The sequence below is a fragment of the Rhinatrema bivittatum genome, chromosome 10, assembly GCF_901001135.1.
Source record: "Rhinatrema bivittatum chromosome 10, aRhiBiv1.1, whole genome shotgun sequence".
In the NCBI taxonomy this organism is placed as follows: Eukaryota; Metazoa; Chordata; class Amphibia; order Gymnophiona; family Rhinatrematidae; genus Rhinatrema; species Rhinatrema bivittatum.
This window is the reverse complement of record NC_042624.1, coordinates 75,755,780-75,776,149: the sequence shown is the minus strand read 5'-3', so window position 1 is coordinate 75,776,149 and position 20,370 is coordinate 75,755,780. Positions and strand designations below refer to the sequence as shown.

The following is a 20,370-nucleotide window of genomic DNA, read 5'->3' as shown; positions in this document are numbered from 1 at the left end:
TCAAAAGGCAATGTGCAGTCCAATAATGACAGCCAATGTCAATCTGCACATATTACACTTATTCATCAACCAGTCCCTAGCAAAGTTACTTTTTGGAGAAGGTCCCTCCCTGGGCTTTTCCCTGTACATTTAATACAGATCAAGTCTTGCAAGTGGAAACACGTTTCTTAAAGAAAATCAGATTTTTTTTATTTATTATTAATATGTGGGTTGTTAGGTGAGACTAACTTTATTTAATTTGAGGGGTTTTATGGGTATTGTGGCTTGGAGTGCATCTTTGAATGTTTTATCATATTTTGTAATGCAGCTTGAACCATATACTGTAGTAGTGATTACATGGATTGCTGTTTAAATGGGGAGAAAGCGTTATTTACTTTTTTTTTTTTTTAAAGAGATGTGTTGATGACTTTTGCTGCCCCAGTGAGAGTGGGAGTTGTGATCAGAAGTCTTTAGGGATTTTATTTATGATTATTTTTGTATGTATTTTGTTTTGTATTATGTTTATGATTATGTATCATTATTGATTAACCTTGCTTCTAACTGCAAACCAGGTTTGGTTCCCCATTTTGAAAGGAAGAAAGGTGGTATATAAGCCTAAAATAAATAAAAATAAAATTATCTCCTATTGAATATCTTTCAGACATCAATTCTGTAGACTTTCTCCTTGAGAGGCAGTCAACCCTCTCATTCTGAACAGATAAATACACTTTTTAGACACTCTACGTAACTTTTAGTGAGACCAATGAACATGGAACTAATTTCTCATTCAGCAATCTCCACCTATTGGTCTTCTCAGTCTCAGTCCACTTCAAATACTCTCACTCCTGGATGCACAAGTACTCCTTCCTTGAGCCTCAGCACACTCCTAGAACAGGATGGAATAGAATAACATGAGCCAGAGTGGGCTCATGAGTTTCATGGAACACACTCCTTAGTAATCCCTCCCATTTGGGGAGTGTCGAGGAACACTATGCACTCAAACAGACTCTGACCTCATCATTTAGTGTCTGTAAGGATTTGGATATAAGGGATACTTTAGGGCTAGCCTTACACCCTGTGTCATCACTAAAAATGTTGTAACATCCCATACCAAGAATGCAATTGCAGAGAATGAAGTAGTCATGATCCCATGGGGACATCTGTCATGTAACACCTTAGTGCTACGTCTATCACCCACTCAAGGTTAACCCTGTGGATACTTGGAGGGTCCTGCAAAGCACTGCCCAGACCTTGCCTGTACCTATGCAAGTAGCCCACACTTTCAACCTCCTGCCTATCAGTTGGGTCCCTGCTTACCTCTGGGAAAGTGCCTAGCCTTGTAAGCTATCCTTTGGTAGTTTCTAGTTACACTGGGACCCCAAAACCCAAGGGAGGAGGGTCTCACAATTCCTAGAAATGTGTCTACAATCCAAACATATAAAAAGTGCTGGGGTTTCCAGATCAGTTTCAGGAAGAGTGCTTAAACTAATATAAACAGCAAACATAAAAATGATTTTAATTTGCATACAGCCAACAGGTAAAATAGCAAGGGTTAATATAGTTAACACTATCTAGACAGATTTCACTGTACTCTGCAAGTGCCTGGGGAGGATCTGTAGATGTGTAGAGTTGAGACAGGGCCTTGGCACACATCTAGTTCCTCTGCACCCCCAGCCAAGACTGGAGAGTTCTAGAGAATTTTGGGCCAGTCCCCACTAGAGCTGGGACTATACAACCAATGATAGCCAAAGGCACTGGCTTCCGAATCAATAGCAATACAGGATGCTGCAGTATTACACCTTCTAGTGGAGACTCACTTTGGGTATACAGCAGGTTAACCTGCTTAGACCTTGCTGCCAGAAACTGCAGAATACAGCAGGAGGTAGGCTGACACCTGCCTCTCAGTTTAAGGTTTGCAAGGAAAAGGAGGTCTTACTGGGAAAGAAAAAGGTCTCAGTTCAAAATACATTTCAACAGACACAAAGATCCCCATTTCACCACAACAACCCAATAGTACCTGATGAAAAAGGCTGTCTTAATGGTAAGGTAAAATAAACAAGAACTTTCTTTGATGGAACATCAGTTCTCTACTATGTATAGAGGGACAGAACACTATGAAATAACAGGAGTTAAACTGGAGACCAGGAAATTATAACAGAATGACACAGAAATGATGCCAATCGCCTTTGGATAAGTGAACTGATCAAGGAAATGTAAAAGCCCACCTTGACACGCTGCCTGTGACTGTGGCAGTTTGTGATGTCAGAAGGAAATAATCTTTGCATACAGTATTAAGGAATAGCAGTAAATGTCCATGCCAATGTAAAATGGAACTCAGTTTAAAATGAATGTTAGCTAAACACATGCCAAGGAGTTAATTTAGCAAACAGTACTGTTGTGCTGTCATCTTTCCAGGCAAAAGCTGTTCTTCTAAGCCAGTCCCACATCTTTTTGATAGGGTAGATACCTTACTGAATTCCAATTCCAGAACACTCCTTAAAATTCTAAAATTAAAGAAATGTATGCAACAATTTGCATACATGCATTTATTAAATTTATTACATGCATGATCACAAAACACTCCAAACATGGTACAGTATTTTAAAAAAAAAAAAAAGCTTCTTCTGCAAGAATTACAAAAATACAAATTAAGACAAAACGGGCATACAAAATGCATTTACAAATGGGGAACAATCCATGTAAGGTACAGACACTTGACCTAGCTAAAATATTTCTAGGCCCACCATGGCCAGCCAGCATGCTGATCCAAGAAGCTTCTCTCATCTTACAGAAAAAATGCATGACTTCACAGGGGATCTCAAAGAGGTCAACAGCAAACATGCATCACAAATCTAATAAACACTATACAAAGCAAGTAACCATAAAAAACTAAACTAAGAATAAAAACATAGGCCATTGATGGCTCTTACCAGAAATTTAATGGTTTTTGAAATCAATGATTTTATTTGATAGTATGAATTATTAAATCCACACTGAGTACAATTTAGCTAAATACCCTATACAGTAAGAGTTACAATGTTGTAATTATATACAATAGCAATTAAGGCGGTATTGCTTCTTCTTCTTTTATTTCAGTATAGTGAAAAATGTTTATCCCAAGCGGTTCCTTCTCCATTGCAAGATCCTAATATGCATTGGTCCTGTAATACAAGAATAAAGAATGTATTAATTAGGAATCAGTAGACATGAGGATGTTAAATGAAGCGCTACATGGTTCCTGTGTTTTCTGCACACTACTTCTAGAAGACACTATCTGCATATCTGGGACTCAAGTCTGCAGCCCAGGACTTCTTGGATACGTTGCACATAAGGACAGCATTCACTGCTCCAGTATCCATCTCCTGATAAAAACTTGGAAATTCTTATGTGAAGTTGAGTTTAATGGATTTGATCTACATTTACACTGCTGACTGACTGGCTTCCCCCTCTGCTTACAGGCCTTTACCTTTAATAGAGACCTTCCTGCTGAGTAATCTTCACAACAAACTCTTAGGCTTTTTTTTTTTCTTGAAATACCTATTAGACTAGATTTACCTTCTCCTTTCTCTCTCTCTCTCCCCCCTCAAAGGCAGTTATAAACTCACATCTTAATGTTGGGAAAATAAAGAAAACTGCCCCAGCAAATGCCAGGAACAAACCATCCCAGGCTTATGACCTCAGCGCTGGTTTCAGTGGATGAAGAATTATGATGCTAGGGCTACATTCTGTAATAGCTCAGCTTTCATAAAGAACCCGAATTCTTCTGCGCATGGTAGTGTCCCAAGGCCCTGCCCATGCTCTTGGGAGCAGTCAGGTGGGTACTGTGTGGCTAGCATGGGTGAAGGAGGCACACTCCAGGCCTTCATGAAATGCTTCTCTCTTTAGTTACTCTCGCTCACACCCACACAGCCCCCACCTCAGCTCCTTACAGTGCAGGTGATCGTGGCAGGGCAGGGCAGTCCTCAAGTGAAGGGATTAGGGATGCAGACCAGAAGCCTCTAGGACATAAAGCCAGGCCACGCTATCTGTACTGTTTCAACTTCTCTGAGAAAGCATTTCTGAACGTCCTTGGGTCTCCCAGGACACTGAGAGGATGGAGGTGGCTCTTTATAGAGTCCTCAGCACATGCATCCCTGGTTGACTGATAGATAATCCTGTTGAATGACCACCTGCGCGGGAGAAAAGGGGAACAATGATTTCTTTAAAATTCTATTTGTGATTAAGCTCTGGTGAGAATCCCTGAGAAGAGCGCATGGAGACTGCCATCTTTTCCCTGTCCACTCCTCTCTATTTCTTACTTCCTCTATGCTTAGTACATTTAATTAACCTAGTTTGATGATGGGGATATTTTGCAGTTAAATATTAACAGTTGAGTATGAAACTTACCTAAGTGACTTCTTGGCTAAAAAAAAAAAAAGAGAGAGAGAGAGAGAGAAAAACCTCCATGAAATAAAGTCATATATAAACTGAGCAAATTCAAGTCACGCAGAAAACATGTTCTGTGGAAAATATAGTAACATATGTCATGTTGTGGCTTCAGTTTCTCTCCCAACACAGGCCGGACTTCCTTTGCTGGGTTTACTCTGCAAGAGTCCAGAATAATCTCTTGCATGGCTTTGGCTAAAACAAATGAGCAATACAGGGGAAAAAAAGTCACTCACCATGAACAAATGGTTTCACTAGAAGAGCAAAAGATTTCCAATGGTGAAGAAACACTTTACAAAAGTTTCCAACAAACCACAACTTTTCAATACGTTTTTTTACATAGGGAGCACTGAAAATAAAGGCTTCTTGTGCTGCATTTGACAGCGCTCTGAAAAAAGCATTACTGCAAGTCCCTGGGTCTCCTAGGACACTGTGAGGATGGCTTGTGGTAAACATCACCCTTGCACTGTTACCTCAAGCCACCCTTGGGAGATTTATGGACTTTGGTGCCCATTAGACGTGGTGTCACTGAATTATGAGCCTTGCACTTTATGAAGATTTATGTCTGCATCATCTGTGAGAGCATCTACACCGACTTTGCTTATCAGTTAAGTAACCCATCTAGTTTGGTTTAACAAGTGTTTTTGGTATGTCATGATTAAACTCTGTGTGCTCGTAGTCCACGATTGCCTAAGAAATGGAGCTTTCTATGAACTGAGCTTCACTTCTTCAACACAAGAAGCCTTTTTTTTTTTTTTCTGGGCTTCCCTTTAGCCCTATCTGGCTACAAGTCCCTGCAGCCATTCTGGTTTTTTAAAGTAGGAAAAAAAACCCTCAAACAATTGCAGTCATGGGCTTTTGCTCCCCACCCACCACTGTAACAAGTCAGCTTCCACAAAAAAAACCAAACAAGAAAACCACAAAACCACAAGTCCAACTTTTACTCAGGTTTCTATCTATGACTTGTGTAAGCTCTCCAGCTCTCCCTGCAAACCCCTCCCCTCCATATATACAAACAAACACAGCCTGCAAATGGGCCTCCAATGAAACTCTCTAGCCAGACGGCGAAACAAATAAATGAACGTATCTGGTAGCATCAAATCAGTTCACAAGGGCTTTTCTTTGCTCCATTCCCTCACACAAATATGTGCAGGCCACAAATAGCACTTCAATTAAGTATCTCGCCAGGCTGCTTGTAGCATCCCTCCTCTAGATCAGCTTTGCAACTTCCTAAACACCTCAATTCCTTCCCCATATGAGGTCTGGAATCTCTGCTCACGGACAATCCACTCACAGAGCCCTCTATTCGCCCAGCCCTTCCTGGGATGTCTTTCTGCATTGAGCTTTACTCTGCGATTTATCTGGTTCCTTCCACTCCTGGGTCCTGACAAAACATGGTGGCAGATAAAGACCAGCTACCCCACCAACTCTGCTCATTTAGTCCACACTGCCAGCAGTAGATGCTTGACCACTTGTGGGATATCATTCCTTATCTAAGTCACTGTTTATTGTTTCTCTCCTTGGTTCTTTGCCATCCTATGTAGATAAGCATACAAGATCCCATTCTTAATTTAATAATCTGTTCCCTCTCCCTTGGCTTACCACAAAGCTTTGTAATAATCTAAACAGCTGAGAAAACTAGTCGGGTTGATGCCTAAAAACAAGTGATTCCTGCCCTAACCTCCAACCCCCTAGGTTCCCTTGGCATTGCTGGATGGGACTGTCATGGTGTGTGAGCTCTTGCACTGTGGTGAGATTGGCACTGCCCAATTGGTGACCCAGCTGGGGCCCCAATGACAGTAGGCAGACTCGCAGGAACTGGGACCAGGACTGACTTCAGCTATACTAGCCTCTCCTTCCGCAGACTGAGCCTTTAGATCAAGGGCCAGCAGGACTTCGGCGAGGATCTCATGGAGAACAGGACAGATAGGACAGGAAAAAGGCAAGGGCAGAGCAAGACCGGGATCAGGCTACAGTAAGATAAGGCAAACACAGGCTGGACTGGGGCAAGGCTGGAGAAGGCAAGGCAGGATCCTGTAGCAACAAACACTGCAAGGTAGCAGGACCTGTTGCTGAGGTGCTGGCTGGGAGCACGGCTGGGGTTTAAATCCCCAGCCTGCTCTGACATCCATTTCCCAGCTCTGCTCCTCTTTTCCCGCCACGGAGCCTATATGAGCCAGCGTGCAGTGCGCACGTGCAACTAGACAGAGCCTGGAAGGAGGAAGCATGGCAGCGTCCAAGTCTCAGCAGCATCTTGGGGTGAGTGAGGCCAACCATGGAGCTATCCCACAATCGGCCAAACGTTACAGGACCTTCGCCATCACCAACCTGCTGACACTGACATGATTAGTTTCAGGGGAGTTGTAGCCTGTTAATTTCAACCTGCATACTCCATGGCCTGCAGTGTCATAGACCAAAAGAAGCCTAATGCATAATTATTGTTTGTTAACAAACAACCTGAAATGTGCTGTATGCCTTTCTAGCATAGATGTCCACAGTACAGAACAAGAACAGTATACACCAACATTCAGTTCTAGAAGATATCTGCCCCCAACTATCTGCACAAGTTGAAATTGAGATTGATAAAGACATGAGTATATGGAGATCAAAATTGGGATGACTGATGACAAAACAGGCTATCATAGAGGAAAGGATTGACATCAGCAGACAAGGAATGTATCTTGAAATAGTAGAAAGATTTTCCGTTCTGAATTTAATTCCATGACCTCTAAACTGACATTAAAGATAGGGGGAGCAGAAGTCATTTGGAGGGGCTAGTGGATAGAACACTGGACTACAAGCCTTGAGAACTGAGACTGATGATACCAACTCCTACTCTGCCTCTAGCTATGTGACCTTAAGCAAACCTATGCATCTTCCTATGTCTCAGTTTTGTTTTGTTTTTACTATAGTTGGATAACAATAATATTGCTTTCGCTTCCCCTTTGGGGCCTGCTGCAGGACAAAGAAGATGGCACTGGCCTAATGAGGCACCTACATTTCTAATGCCAACCACTTGGGGGAAAGGCACAGCAATACCTGGAGCTGGACATAGAGCCAAGAAGAAGTCATGGGCTAATGAATCCCATCCCAGGGTTTCTCGTTCACTCTAGTATTGTGTGCAGTTCTGCAGGTCACATCTACCAAAGGACATTGATAAGGTGGAGGCAATTCAAAAGAGGGCCACTGAAATGGTGTGTGACCTGCATCATACACGCAGAGACTGAATGAGCTCAAGATGTACTTTCTAGAAGAAAGAAGGGAGAAGACAGATAGAAATAAGCATTCAAAATTTTAGCAGGATGATTGCTGTTGCTCTTCATACACATAAGTTAGGCAGTGCAGGTATCAGATCTAACTACCCCCAATACTTTCTAGTCAAGTGAGACAAGCTGGAAAGGAAAGTTCAGGTTTCTTTAATCTCTGTTTTAACATCTGTATGACTGTTTCCTTCCTCTAACCATATTGCATATTTCCACACACATCGGGGATCTGCAACTTTATTATCATCGGCGAAAATCTTCTGTTGAAATTCTCATGAAGAAAAGGTTAAAAACAAGCCACTGATTCAGGATGAAAAGCAAAGAAAGCAGCTTTTCCAAACTTCAACACATTCTAAGGTGCCGAGGCACTAATGATTAACGAGAACACTAAGGCTGTTTGACGTGCCCTAAAAACAGCAGGCCAGGCAGTAACAGCATATACACTGAACCAGGGTCAGAAGATGGTAGCATGTATATACATGTAAATACAGAGATGTCACATCCAAATAAGGCTTTATACATTTAGGCTGCATAAACCCAAGGGAAAGGTATAGGAGATGAAATTCTTCTAAGTATGAAACAAGAACGAGATCTGGGAGTGATTGTACTGATGAACTTAAGGTAGCCAAACAGGTGGATATGTTGACAGCAAAAAACAGGAAGATGCTTGGCTGCATAGGGAGAGGAATGGTCAGCAGTAAAACAGAGGTGATATTGCCCCTTGATAGGTCCCTGGTGAGACCTCACTTGGAATGCTGTGTACAATTCTGGAGACCGCACCTTCAGAAGGCTATAAACAGGATGGAGTCAGTCCACAGGGTGGCTACTGAAATGGTCAGTCGACTTTTTTCTAAAGCTTATGAGGACACACTTAAAGATCTAAACATGATTCTAGAGGAAAGGGGAGATAGGGGAGATATCATAGAGACATTTAAATACCTCAAAGATTTCCATCCAGAGGAGGTGGGCCTCTTTCAAATGAAAGGAGGATCTAGAATGAGGGGTTATAGGATGAGAGTGAAAGGGGGTAGACTCAGGAATAACCTTAGGAAATATTTATTTACAAGAGCGTAGTGGATACCTGGAACAGCCTCTTAGTTGAGGTGTTTGAGACAAAGACAATATCTGAATTCAAGAAAGCATTGGATAAAGCAGAGGATCTCTGAGGGAGTGAAAGGAATTGTAAAGCTTTACATTTTTTATTTGGGTGTTAGTGGGGAGGGGGGCTTGGCTGGTGAAAGGCCTGGGAGGAGTGGACAGTGTGGTATGGTAACACATTTTTATGTTGCAATTTGTAATGTACATTGCTTTGGATGACCTGATAAGGTGGTATAGAAAAGATTATAATAAATAAATATGTAATCCAGGCACATTCTAAGTGTCATGTGCTGGTGCATGCCTTCAGTCAACTGAAGCATCCATAATCTAAGTATGCTCTTTTTTTATGGATTGTAACTTTAGTCCAGCAGATTCCTCGAGCAGGCGTAACTTCTGCAACAAAGATGGGGGGGGGGGGGGGGTTAGATAGGGCCAGGGGTTGGGTTAGGTAGGGGAAGGGAGGGGAAGGTGCGGTGGGGTGGAAGGAAAGTTCCCTCCGAGGCCGCTCCGATTTCAAAGCGGCCTCAGAGGGAACGGAGTCGGGCTGCGTGGCTCGGCACGCGCAAGCTGCCGATTTTGGGCAGCCTTGCGCGCGCTGACCCCGGATTTTAACTGAGACGCGCGGCTACTCGCGTATCTATTGAAATCCAGTGTACTTTTGTTTGCGCCTGGTGCGCAAACAAAAGTATGCGTGCGCGTAGTTTTATAAAATCTACCCCATTGTCTTTCTCTTTAAATTTAATGCCAAGAAAACCAGAAGACAATTTCTTGTAAAGTGAGGACCATCATAACACTCTGTGGATGCTGGAGGAAAAGTGTTTTGTCTCCAGTACTATTGTCATCGATGATGGGTCTTAAATAATTGTAGGTTCAATAGTTTGTGAAGCATCAATTTTTGTATATGCTCTGAAATAATGATAGTAGTGAAGAAGCATATTTCCCATTTATTATGCTCAACATGATATGATGTTTCAAACCACTGCTTCAGGGGCTTCTTATTAGTAACAAAACAGTCAGTCTTGTGCAGCGCCATAAGGTGAGGTTTCCTTTATAAGTAGTAGATCAGGTGGCCATTTTAGAAAGGCTCTCAACATTGGGTCAGACCGAGGGTCCATCGAGCCCAGCATCCTGTTTCCAACAGAGTCCAATCCAGGCTACAAGTACCTGGCAAATACCCAAACACTAAATAGATCCCATGCTACTGATGCCAGTAACAGCAGTGGCTATTCCCTAAGTCAACTTGATTAATAGCAGTTTATGGACTGACATGATGTGTTGACAAAATAATACATAAAGTAGTTGAAAAGAAAAATAAATAGGAATGAGCTAAAATTACAAAGTCCTGAAAGGACAATAGCAAGTGAATTCCAGGGTTCTGAGAATATTCGGTATTAGCTCCAATCTCGCTATGGGTAATTCTCAAGAGCCCACATTGTTGCACCCCTGTAACCAAATTTCAAAGGGAACCTAGCCAGGCAGTTGAGAATTGCATAAAGAGCCAGATATAACGTGGCTGTCTTACCCCACCTCCTTGCAGTCTGCTAAGAGCGGGCACATTGTAAGAGCCTGCACGCGTTTGTGGCAGCAGGGAGGGGCACAACTTCATCCCAGGGCAGTCTGCCTGGAGAAATGGCTTTCGAAATTGTCTTCACTACGTTTCTGACCTGGTGGAATACTGAACCACCATGAATTTCCCTGATAAGTCATTATTTTAAAGATTCATTAACGTTTCCCCACAATTCCACTGAATTAGTAAAGGAGTCATAGCTCCCTTCGCCCTCATTGGCATGGGATGATCCATGTCACAAATAACATTCCAGGAACCTGATTCCACTCTGTGTAAATTCAGTCTTGACAGCTCAGGGGAACTGCAGTGGAGCAGTTTCACAAACTCCAACATGCCTTAGCAGGAAAGTCTGTCATTTCCACACAGTGCTTGGTTCTGCTGGTTTTATGTGATGTGTTTCTGAAACATTGCACAGTACAGAAAGAGTACAGCTTTTTAATTTGTCTGGGTGTGCACGTAGAGGTTCACCCATTTTACTGAAGGTCAAATATTCATGCTGTCACTCAGGAACATTCAGTGTACAACATAATGCCAACAAGCTCTGAGAGCCAAGTTCCAATTTGAGCACTGACAGTAACTCATTGTATGACCTGAAGTTGCAGTTCCAATGAGTACAGCAAGAGCTGTCAAGCTCAGTTCTAAAAGATAACTAAGCTAAGACCCAGAGAACATTGATCAACTGGCGCGGTCAGAGATGCAGAACTTGTTATCTCTAGTACTGAGGGAACTGCCAGATAATTCCAGACTGGATCAGGTCAGTGCATTGACATAGAGATACAGAGCTTTCCCCATTTAGAACTGAAGAGCTCAGAGGATTGTTGAAGGGATATAGAAACTTTCACTGCTAGTGATGATCCCCCCAGAACAGGGATCAGCATACTATCAGGGTAGTGCTGGAGGTATGCTTTTTGACATGCAACCTGGTTGGGATTACAGAGTCAATACTGGGTCAAAATCATAATAGATTGGTAGAGAAGTGGGTTTGTTGCTCAGGTTTTCTAGCTGAGAGTGCCACCGTACCTGATCCAGGAATTGAGGCAGGTTGCATCTAGCCTCCCTATCATCAGAAGAAACAGAAGCACCGTACCTTTTTTCTGTAGCTGCCTCACAAGCACGATTGCTAAGATGAGGCCCATCAGAGCAGCAGATGATGTCATCACGAGCGTCACTACTGAGATAGAGTGGGGGTGTGCAGAATGTGTGACAGCTGAAAGAAGAAGGGGGACAATGTACTCTGTCCATGGAGAAGACATGCAGGCTATTTGCTATATATTGTTCTCATTAAAAAAAAACAAAACTTGATTGTATTAACTATTAAAGATAAGGTTAGGAAAAATACCACTGTAGATTGTTATATCCATGCTGAGTTTCTAAATTTTAAAAGTCAACCTTGCTACCATAGCACCTGGAAATTGGAATCTCCTAGGCATCCTCTATAAGGGTCATTAAAATGGTAAGATATGGAAATAGCAGGAGCAGTGCATGGGAAATAGGAGATAATGAGAGTGAAAAACAATGATACTGGTAAGGTATTAGAAAAGAGAGGAGCATCGTGCAATGGATGTTGGAACGTGAAGGAGATAGGGAATTATTAAAGAAAGATGCAAAAAAATGGCAGAAGCAGGGTGTAGAGATGGTAGATATGAAACGGATGGGAAATTACAATGGGAAGATGTAAAATAAATGTATAACGACAGCTCCCTAAATTATGCAGGCTGCTAAGGTTCACAGCAGGTGATAAGAGTGGCACATGAGCAAAGAATGGGTAACCCTGGGAGCTGTAGTTCCATTCTACGTACAGTACACACCTTCAGAGTTCGGTTTTACTGTGGTCCATGTTCCGTTCATTTCACATTCCATCGTATTGACCAGGACCAGCACAGATTCTTCCCATAAGCTGAACTCGCAGATGGAACCGAAGCTGAAGTTTCCCCACGGGTGGGAGCAGTTCATGGAGCCTTGAGCTGGTGCTGGCAGAGTTTCACACTGTATAGCTAAAAGAGGGAACAAATAATATTGTCTCTATTGCCATATTATTACAAGAGCAGAGTGATAATATTGTATGTGAAATTCATTGCGAGACTGTGGTGTAATGTCAAGCTAACTCCTTCTTTGAGGGGTCATTATTGCTTTTAAAAATTCTCCTTGGCTTGCCAGTACAAGGTGATAGAAGAGCCACCTTTGGGTAATGGCTAATGTCGTTATGAGGGATGTTTTCATTCTAAATCTACCATTAGGAAGCAGCCTGGACTTTCTTTACACTAAAGATGGCAGAGGCCAGATCTTTTCTGCCTTCAACAGGAGAGTCTTCCTTGTTAGAAAATATTCCTAATAAATAGAAGTCACGCATGTTTCAAAGAAATAGCCCATGATTAAGAAAAGTATCCCCTTGAGGATACCTTAGTCTGATTCTCTGGGGTAAATATTAAAATGGCTCTAGCCAGCTAGGTAAGAACTTAGTCATCTAGATCAAAGCATTTGAAAACACTCCCTTGCTCTGCGATAGTTAACTTTCTAAGTTTCACCAGGCGGTTAAATTTAGCTGGCCAAATTTGGTGAGGGAGAAAGTTAGGTGGCTAGCCCTGATTTTCATCACTAGCTATCTAACTTGCAGGCCGATACAGTACAGTGCGCTATTGGACGCACGTTTTCCCTTACCCCTTATTCAGTAAGGGGAGGAAAACGCGCGTCCAACCCGCAGCACCTAATAGCGCCCTCAACATGCAAATGCATGTTGATGGCCCTATTAGGTATGCGCGTGGGATACAGAAAGTAAAATGTGCAGCCAAGCCGCACATTTTACTTTCAGAAATTAGCGCCGACCTAAAGATCAGCGCTAATTTCTTCCGGCACCAAGAAAGTGCACAGAAAAGCAGTAAAAACTGCTTTTCTGTGCACCCTCCGACTTAATATCATAGCGATATTAAGTCGGAGGTCCTGAAGGGTAAAAAAAGAAAAAAAAAATTGAATTCGGCCCGTGGCTGTTGGGCCGAAAACCAGACGCTCAATTTTGCCGGCGTCCGGTTTCCGAGCCTGTGGCAGTCAGCGAGCTCGAGAACCGACGCCAGCAAAATTGAGCGTCGGCTGTCAAACCCGCTGACAGCCGCTACTCCTGTCAAAAAGGAGGCGCTAGGGATGCGCTAGTGTCCCTAGCGCCTCCTTTTACCCGGATCTACCGCCAGACCTAATTTAAATACTGAATCGCGTGCACCGGCAAGTGGCCGGTGCGCTCGCTGGGAGAGCGGCCCGTTGGCCAGCCAAATCTACTGTATCGGCCCGTTGGCCAGCCAAATCTAGGCCGTGCAATAGTAGTCCTAAATCTGGTCATCTGGACTAAGACACTGCCAGGAGTGATTCGCCTTTACTACAATCATGGTGGCTGCGGCATTTTCGGGGGTGATCGGAGGGTTTGTGTTAGCAAGGGGGGGAGGGGGTTAAGGAGGGGACCTGAAGATTTAGTATTTAATTTTTAATTGCTGGGGAATGAGGGGAGGGGCTGTGGCTGCTCCTAAGGCCGCAAGGCCCAGAGATGTCCATATTCCGGCACTGTCCAGATAGCAAAGTTAGCTGGATAAACTTATCCAGTTAACTGTGGAGATATATTCAGTAGTGCAGCCACACTATTGAATATAATTGGTTATCTTAAAATTAGCTGGCTAACTTTAGGAGAGGTCTTTGGCCTGACCAGACTTAGCAGGATAAGTTATCTGGTTAACTCACTTCTTCCCTGTTACGCCTCCAGAATGCCTCTAACTTATCTGGCTAAATTCTAGCTGCCTAATTTATTATCTGGCTCAAAGCAAATCCAGTCCTTTCCTAGAAAAGAGGTAACTATTTCTTCTAATAGGGTAGCTGTCAGGAAAAAAACTTCATATCTTTTCTCCTCCTCCTAAATTCTTCACTTGGCAAAACCTGAAGGCCACCAAACTCCTCCAACTCAACTCGACTACTCCCACTGGCCCTGCCAAACCCTTATTATATAGGGTGAACACCTCCCAAAAAAGGGATGAAAAAAAGTAGGGGGAAGGACTATAGATGCAAAAATCCCCCAATGTGGACACTGGGAAAAAACATTTAGTGCGGAGCAAAGCCCTGTCACATTTGTCTCTCTCGTATAGCAGCCTCGCTATTACCACTAAGATATTCACCAAGGTGTGACTAATATACAGGTGCAGCACAGCCCACCTCTACCCTAATGCCTAACCTGCCTCGGACAGCTGCCACCAGTGTGCCATCAAGAAAAGATAGGCATGTGCAGCATTCTGGCTGGTCCAAATATCCCTGGTGAAATGAACACTTCTCCTCTCTGCCTTGGCCGGCTGTGCCTGGAAGGGAGCACAGCACTGAGTGTACAGGCTGTGGATAACCAGCCTGCTAAATGCTGTCCTAGAGGTAACTTTCGGGGCTGATGCAGTATGGTGCGCTCGACCGAGGGCACCGTTAGCCCCTGTTTGGCCGCGTGTTTTCCACACGCTATTACCCCTGGGGTAATAGCGTGTGGAAATTGCTCAGCGAAACACCCCCCCCCCCCCCGAAACTAATAGCACCCACAACATGCAAATGCATGTTGATGAGCCTATTAGTTAGTCCCGCACGATCCAAGCCGCACATTTTACTTTCAGCACCAGGCAAGTGTACAGAAAAGCAGAAAAAACTGCTTTTCTGTACACCCTCCAACTTAATATCATAACGATATTAAGTCGGAGGCCCCAAAAATAAAAAATCGTAAAAAAAATCAGTCCACGGCTTGCGGGTTGGAAGACGGAAGCTCAATTTTGCCGGCGTCCGTTTTCCGAACCCATGGATGTCAGCGGGTTCGACAACCAACGCTGGTAAAATTAAGCGTCGGCTGTCAAACCTGCTGACAGCTGCCGCTTCTGTCAATAAGGAGGCACTAGGGATGCGCTAGTGTCCTTAGCGCCTCCTTATTACTGCGGGCCTTCATTTGAATAGAAAATCACGCGCCCAGGAGAATGGCCTGGGCGCGCGTCAGGAGAGCAGGCGCTCGTCTCTCCCGCGCATTTTACTGTATTGGCCCGTTTGTAATTAGGGGCTAACAGCTGCAGCAGCCACGTGTTCTCTACCATCTGTTAGTTGGTTATCTGTAGCAATCATTTCCCCAGTGCAGAATGGGGTAGATTTACAAAAAATGTGCGTTTGCGTACTTTTGTTGGCACACCAGTCGCAAACAAAAGTACGCTGGATTTTAGCAGATACGTGCGTAGCTGCGCGTATCTGCTAAATCCAGGATCGGCGCATGCAAGGCTGCCGATTTTGTGCAGCTGGCGCGCGCCGAGCCGCGCAGCCTGCCTTCGTTCCCTCCGAGGCCGCTCCGAAATTGGAGCGGCCTCGGAGGGAACTCGCTTTCGCCCTCCCCTCACCTTCCCCTCCCTTCCTCTATCTAACCCACCCCCCGGCCCTATCTAGACCCCCCTACCTTTCTCGGGGGATTTACGCCTCCCGGAGGGAGAAGTAAATCCTCGCGCGCCAGCGGGCCGCTAGCGCGCCGAGATGCAACCTGGGGGCGGTTCCGGAGGGCGCGGCCATGCCCCCGGACCGCTCGGGCCGAAACAACGCCCCCGGGCCCGCCCCCAAAACGCCGCATCCCGCCCCCAAAACGCTGCGTCGATCGGCCACGCCCCTGACACGCCCCTAACTGAAAACCCCGGGACTTACGTGAGTCCCGGGGATCTGCGCGCACCAGCGGCCTATCGAAAATAGGCGCGCCGGCGCGCAAGGCCCTGCTCGTGTAAATCCGGGCGGATTTACGCGAGCAGGGCTTTTAAAATCCGCCCCAATGTGAACACCTTTGATGTTGCCTGCTTCCTACTGTGGGGCAGTGAGGTGTTGACCCACCCTATGGTAGCTTGCTCTGATGAGGGTTTGGGGCTGATTGCCCGTCACCTTTGCTTTCTTTCCTAGTCACTTCTGTAGTTTAAAAAAAAAATCTTTTATAACAGTCTATAGAGAGTTTGCACTGAGTTTTCCTTTGCAATGTTACTCATAATTAGTTACACTATGTGTGCTCACTTGATCACTGCAAATTTGCAAAAATTACAAAAGATTTTGGACACATAGTAACAAAGTGTGTGTCTCTGACAAAAGGAAAGCACAGCTAGAGTTCACCTCAATTTTCACTATTCTTAGTTATTCTTTTCTGAATTTCTCCTCAACTCTCTCAGCTCAAAAACCCACCAAGCTGCCAGAGACAAAGTAAGTTCAAAATGGAGCCTGCCTGAGCTTTCAATATGAAAAAAAAAAAGAGCATTTCATTGTCAATGTATGCAGATGCCAGCTAGAATAACCCGATTGGCCCTGCTTCCTGGTTTGTTCCTGCTCCCTTGCTACCCCAGCTCTAGTCAGTCTGGGGTCACCTGTGATATCACTGGTGATTGGCCCTGCTTCCTGGTCTGTTCCTGCTCCCTTGCTACCCCAGCTCTAGTCAGTCTGGGGTCACCTGTGATATCACCGGTTGCTAAGCACTGGGCTTTGTGTGCTTCCTGCTTTGACAAGAAAGAAACCTTGCAGTTTTGCTTATCCCATAGACTTTAATGGAAAATGAAAATGTTTGTTGACTTTTGGGGCACTGGCCATTTGTATTTGTTTTTCAAAATCCAAAATGAATTTGCCTGATTTGGTTTAGATTCCTTATTCGTTTTAAACGAATGCACATTCCTATTATTTATTACAAGAGCACGCTCATGCTGCTATGTTCTAAATCTGTGTATCAATGAAAAACTCTACCTGCTGTACAGCCAGGCAATGATTATATTAAAAATAGGAGGAAAGATTTCAGTGCACTTCATCCCCAGGGGATTTGATATATAATTTATGCTAACTTGATATACACTTGCATTTGTTTAAAAAAAGATATCAGGATGGAAGGTGTTTTTTTAGACTTGCGATGTTTGCAACACCTTATTGAGAGCTTTTTGTTTCATGGTGCACCTAAGTCTTTTCCTCCTATTTTTCATTTTCTCACTACCTAGCTGTAGTTTATTACAGTAAATGGAGTTTATCATTGATTTTTTTTTATTTTTTTACTCTATTTGCCTTTGTTCATTTTTGGTTTATGTTGTAAACGCTTTACATAATGTGATATAACTCCTGGCTCAAGACCATGTGATTTACTAGTTCTTTCCTTCCTTTTGTTGTATTGTTTGTTCTAATAACCTCCTTGACCTGTACAACAATGATTAAAACATGATGTCATTATGAAGGACATTTGCCTTGAGAAGGCAACCTGGCTTTTCTTTACTAAAGCGAGTGTTCAGAAGAGAAGTTATCTCACGAACCACCTTCCTTCCCTGCTGGAGCTGTCCACACATGAAAATCATTGAAGACAGCAGAGTCCAAACCCTGTTTGCATCAGTATGAGAATCTTATTAGAAACCATTCCCTATATAAATCTTAAAAAATTTATAAGCACTACCACCAAAGACTGTTTCTATAAGTTACAAGTCTTGAGAAAGTTGAAACCTCTTCTTTATTTCAATGATTTTCGGATGGTTCTACAAGCAATTATTCTATCAAAAATCGACTATTGCAATTCGCTTCTTCTTGGCCTTCCTACTTCATCAATCAAACCCCTCCAAATGGTACAAAATTCTGCAGCCAGAATCCTTACCAATACGAATAAAAGAGATCACATTACCCCCATTCTCAAACTCCTCCACTGGCTGCCAATAAAGCAAAGGATCCTATATAAAGTATACACTGTAATTCATAAATCCATTCACAATATCTCCCCTCTTCAACTAAGTACCCAACTACGTCTTCATTTTTCTTCTAGACCCATCAGAGGAGCATATAAAGGCACACTCGATGTACCCTCAACAAAATCTTCACAATACAAACGTGCCATATCTACAGCAGGCCCCATTCAATGGAACGCCCTCCCACCAGATATTCGGCTAGAACTTTGCCACTCTTCATTCAAAAAAAAACTTAAAACATGGCTTTTTAGCCAAGCTTTTTCTGAACCATGAACATTTTTTCCCTCCAGCTAGCAAGAGCGTCTCTTCATCACAAACTCCATGCTCTTTACTACTACCTGACTCGTTATTTAATTGCAGGACATATGAGATTCTCTCAATTATACTTTTATGATTTTTATTTTTATGTTTTATTAAGACCTTTTAACTAAGTTTTTTTTAGGTTTCTCTTCTCTTTTCTTTTAGTCATTAATGTTACAACATTACTGTTAAGTTTTGAACTAATGTACCCTATTCCAAGTTTCATAACCTTGTTCTATGTAATGCCTTTATTGGTGATTTTCATGTTCTGTTTCAATGTAAACCGATGTGATCTGTATTTCATACAGGAACACCGGTATAAAAAAAACAAAAAATAAATAAATAAATATAAAGGAATTCTGTATTTGAAAACAAGAAGTCCAGATTGAATAACTGAATGTATCCTTAGTCACTCAGTCCGTTCCTGGGAGGGATGATTGGGGAAAGAGGACTTCCCAGAATCAGTCCAAGCCGAAAAGGAAAAAGTTATCTCAAATTTCTAGGAGCAGGGTCCAGTTAAGAGAGGGGCTTCATCCCCAAACAGTAATCTAATTCTCCCCTTCTTTTCGTTTCCCCCCTCCTCCAACTTTTGGGTCCCTGAAAGACATTATGAAATTATGAAATAATTAAGGTTGAGCCCAGTTTTTTTCGGGAGGGGGGGGTTATACCTTCACATTTTGGGATATTGGTCCACTGCCCTGAAGCTCTACAGTCAACTTGAGGAGGCCCATCTAACACCCATCCTTCTGAGCAGCCAAATTCACAGACAGAACCAAAGCTGAATTTCCCCCAAGGATGGGAGCAGTTCATGGAACCCTGGGCTGGTGCAGACAGTGTTTCGCACTTCGTAACTGAAAGAGAAAATGAATAGTATTATAGAATTTGAATACCTTGCTCAAATTATTTTCTTGGTATACTATATGGACCAGCTTACCTTTATCCAGTGTGTATTTACACTTCAAAAAACTGTAATAGATTGGTAAGAAACGACTTACCTTTTCTAAAACCATGTTGGCTTTTCCCCATAAAGCCATATTTATCCATATGCTCAGTAATTCTGTTCTTAACTAGAGATTCTACAATTTCACCTGACACTGACATCAGGCTTTCTGGTCTGTGGATTTCCGGGTCACTCCAGAGCCATTTAAAAAAACTGGTGTTACATTGGCCACCATCTAGTCATCAGGTTATATGATATGCTACAGATTAACAAGAACAAATCTTCAATTTCATATTTTAAGTTCTTTGAGAACTCCGGGGTAAAAACCATCCTGCTGATTTGTTGCTCTTTATCCTGTCAGTTTGCTCTAATAGATTCTCTAGTTTAACAGTGATTTGCTTCAGTTCCTCTAACCCATTACCTATAAAGAGTAATTCTAGAGTGGATATTTTCCCAACTTCCACTTCAGTAAGGACCAAAGCAAAGAATTCATTTTGAGGTCCATATTCAGAGGCATTTAGCCAAATAATTCAGACATTATCTGGCTAAATGGATATTATTTAGGGACTTTTCTGGCTACATTTTAGCTGGTGACCTTATTATCCAGCTAAAAATGTAGCCACATAAATTAGGGGCATGCTGGTGGCATTTCAGGGACGAGTTACATTAGCTGGATAATTATCTGGCTAGGCCTAGTCACGCCAAAGAGCTGACCTAAAGTTAGCCAGAGAAATGTATCCAGCTAACCTCAAGATAGCCAGCTATATTCAATAGTGCAGTCGCACGATTAAATATACTTCCAAAGTTAGTCAGATACGTTTATCTGGCTAACTTTACTGTCTGGACAGTGACTGAATATAGACCTCTTAGCTTTTCAGCAATGGCTTAGTTTTCCATCCAGTGATCCAAATGACTCCCTCACAAACTTCTTGCTTTTCATGCAGTTGAAAAAGTTGTATTAGTTTTTGCCTCTGTGGCAAGCTTCTTCTGATATTCTACTTATCAATGTTTTACATCTACCTTCCCAGTCCCTATTCACTTTATTTGGACTTGCTTTCCATTTTTTTAAAACATACCTTTTTG

General features: G+C 43.0%; 1 protein-coding gene across 1 annotated transcript in view; it reads right to left on the bottom strand.

Moving 5' to 3' along the window:
* SELE (selectin E) overlaps nt 1-20,370 on the bottom strand; it is a 148,686-nt gene that overhangs the window by 93,560 nt on the left and 34,756 nt on the right. The window contains exons 20-24 of the mRNA XM_029617651.1: nt 19,016-19,198; nt 12,141-12,326; nt 11,420-11,539; nt 4,366-4,381; nt 4,002-4,148 (exon numbers count right to left, since the gene is read on the bottom strand). Of these exons, the coding sequence (XP_029473511.1) occupies nt 4,002-4,148; nt 4,366-4,381; nt 11,420-11,539; nt 12,141-12,326; nt 19,016-19,198 (652 nt within the window). The remainder of the gene's footprint in view (nt 1-4,001; nt 4,149-4,365; nt 4,382-11,419; nt 11,540-12,140; nt 12,327-19,015; nt 19,199-20,370) is intronic.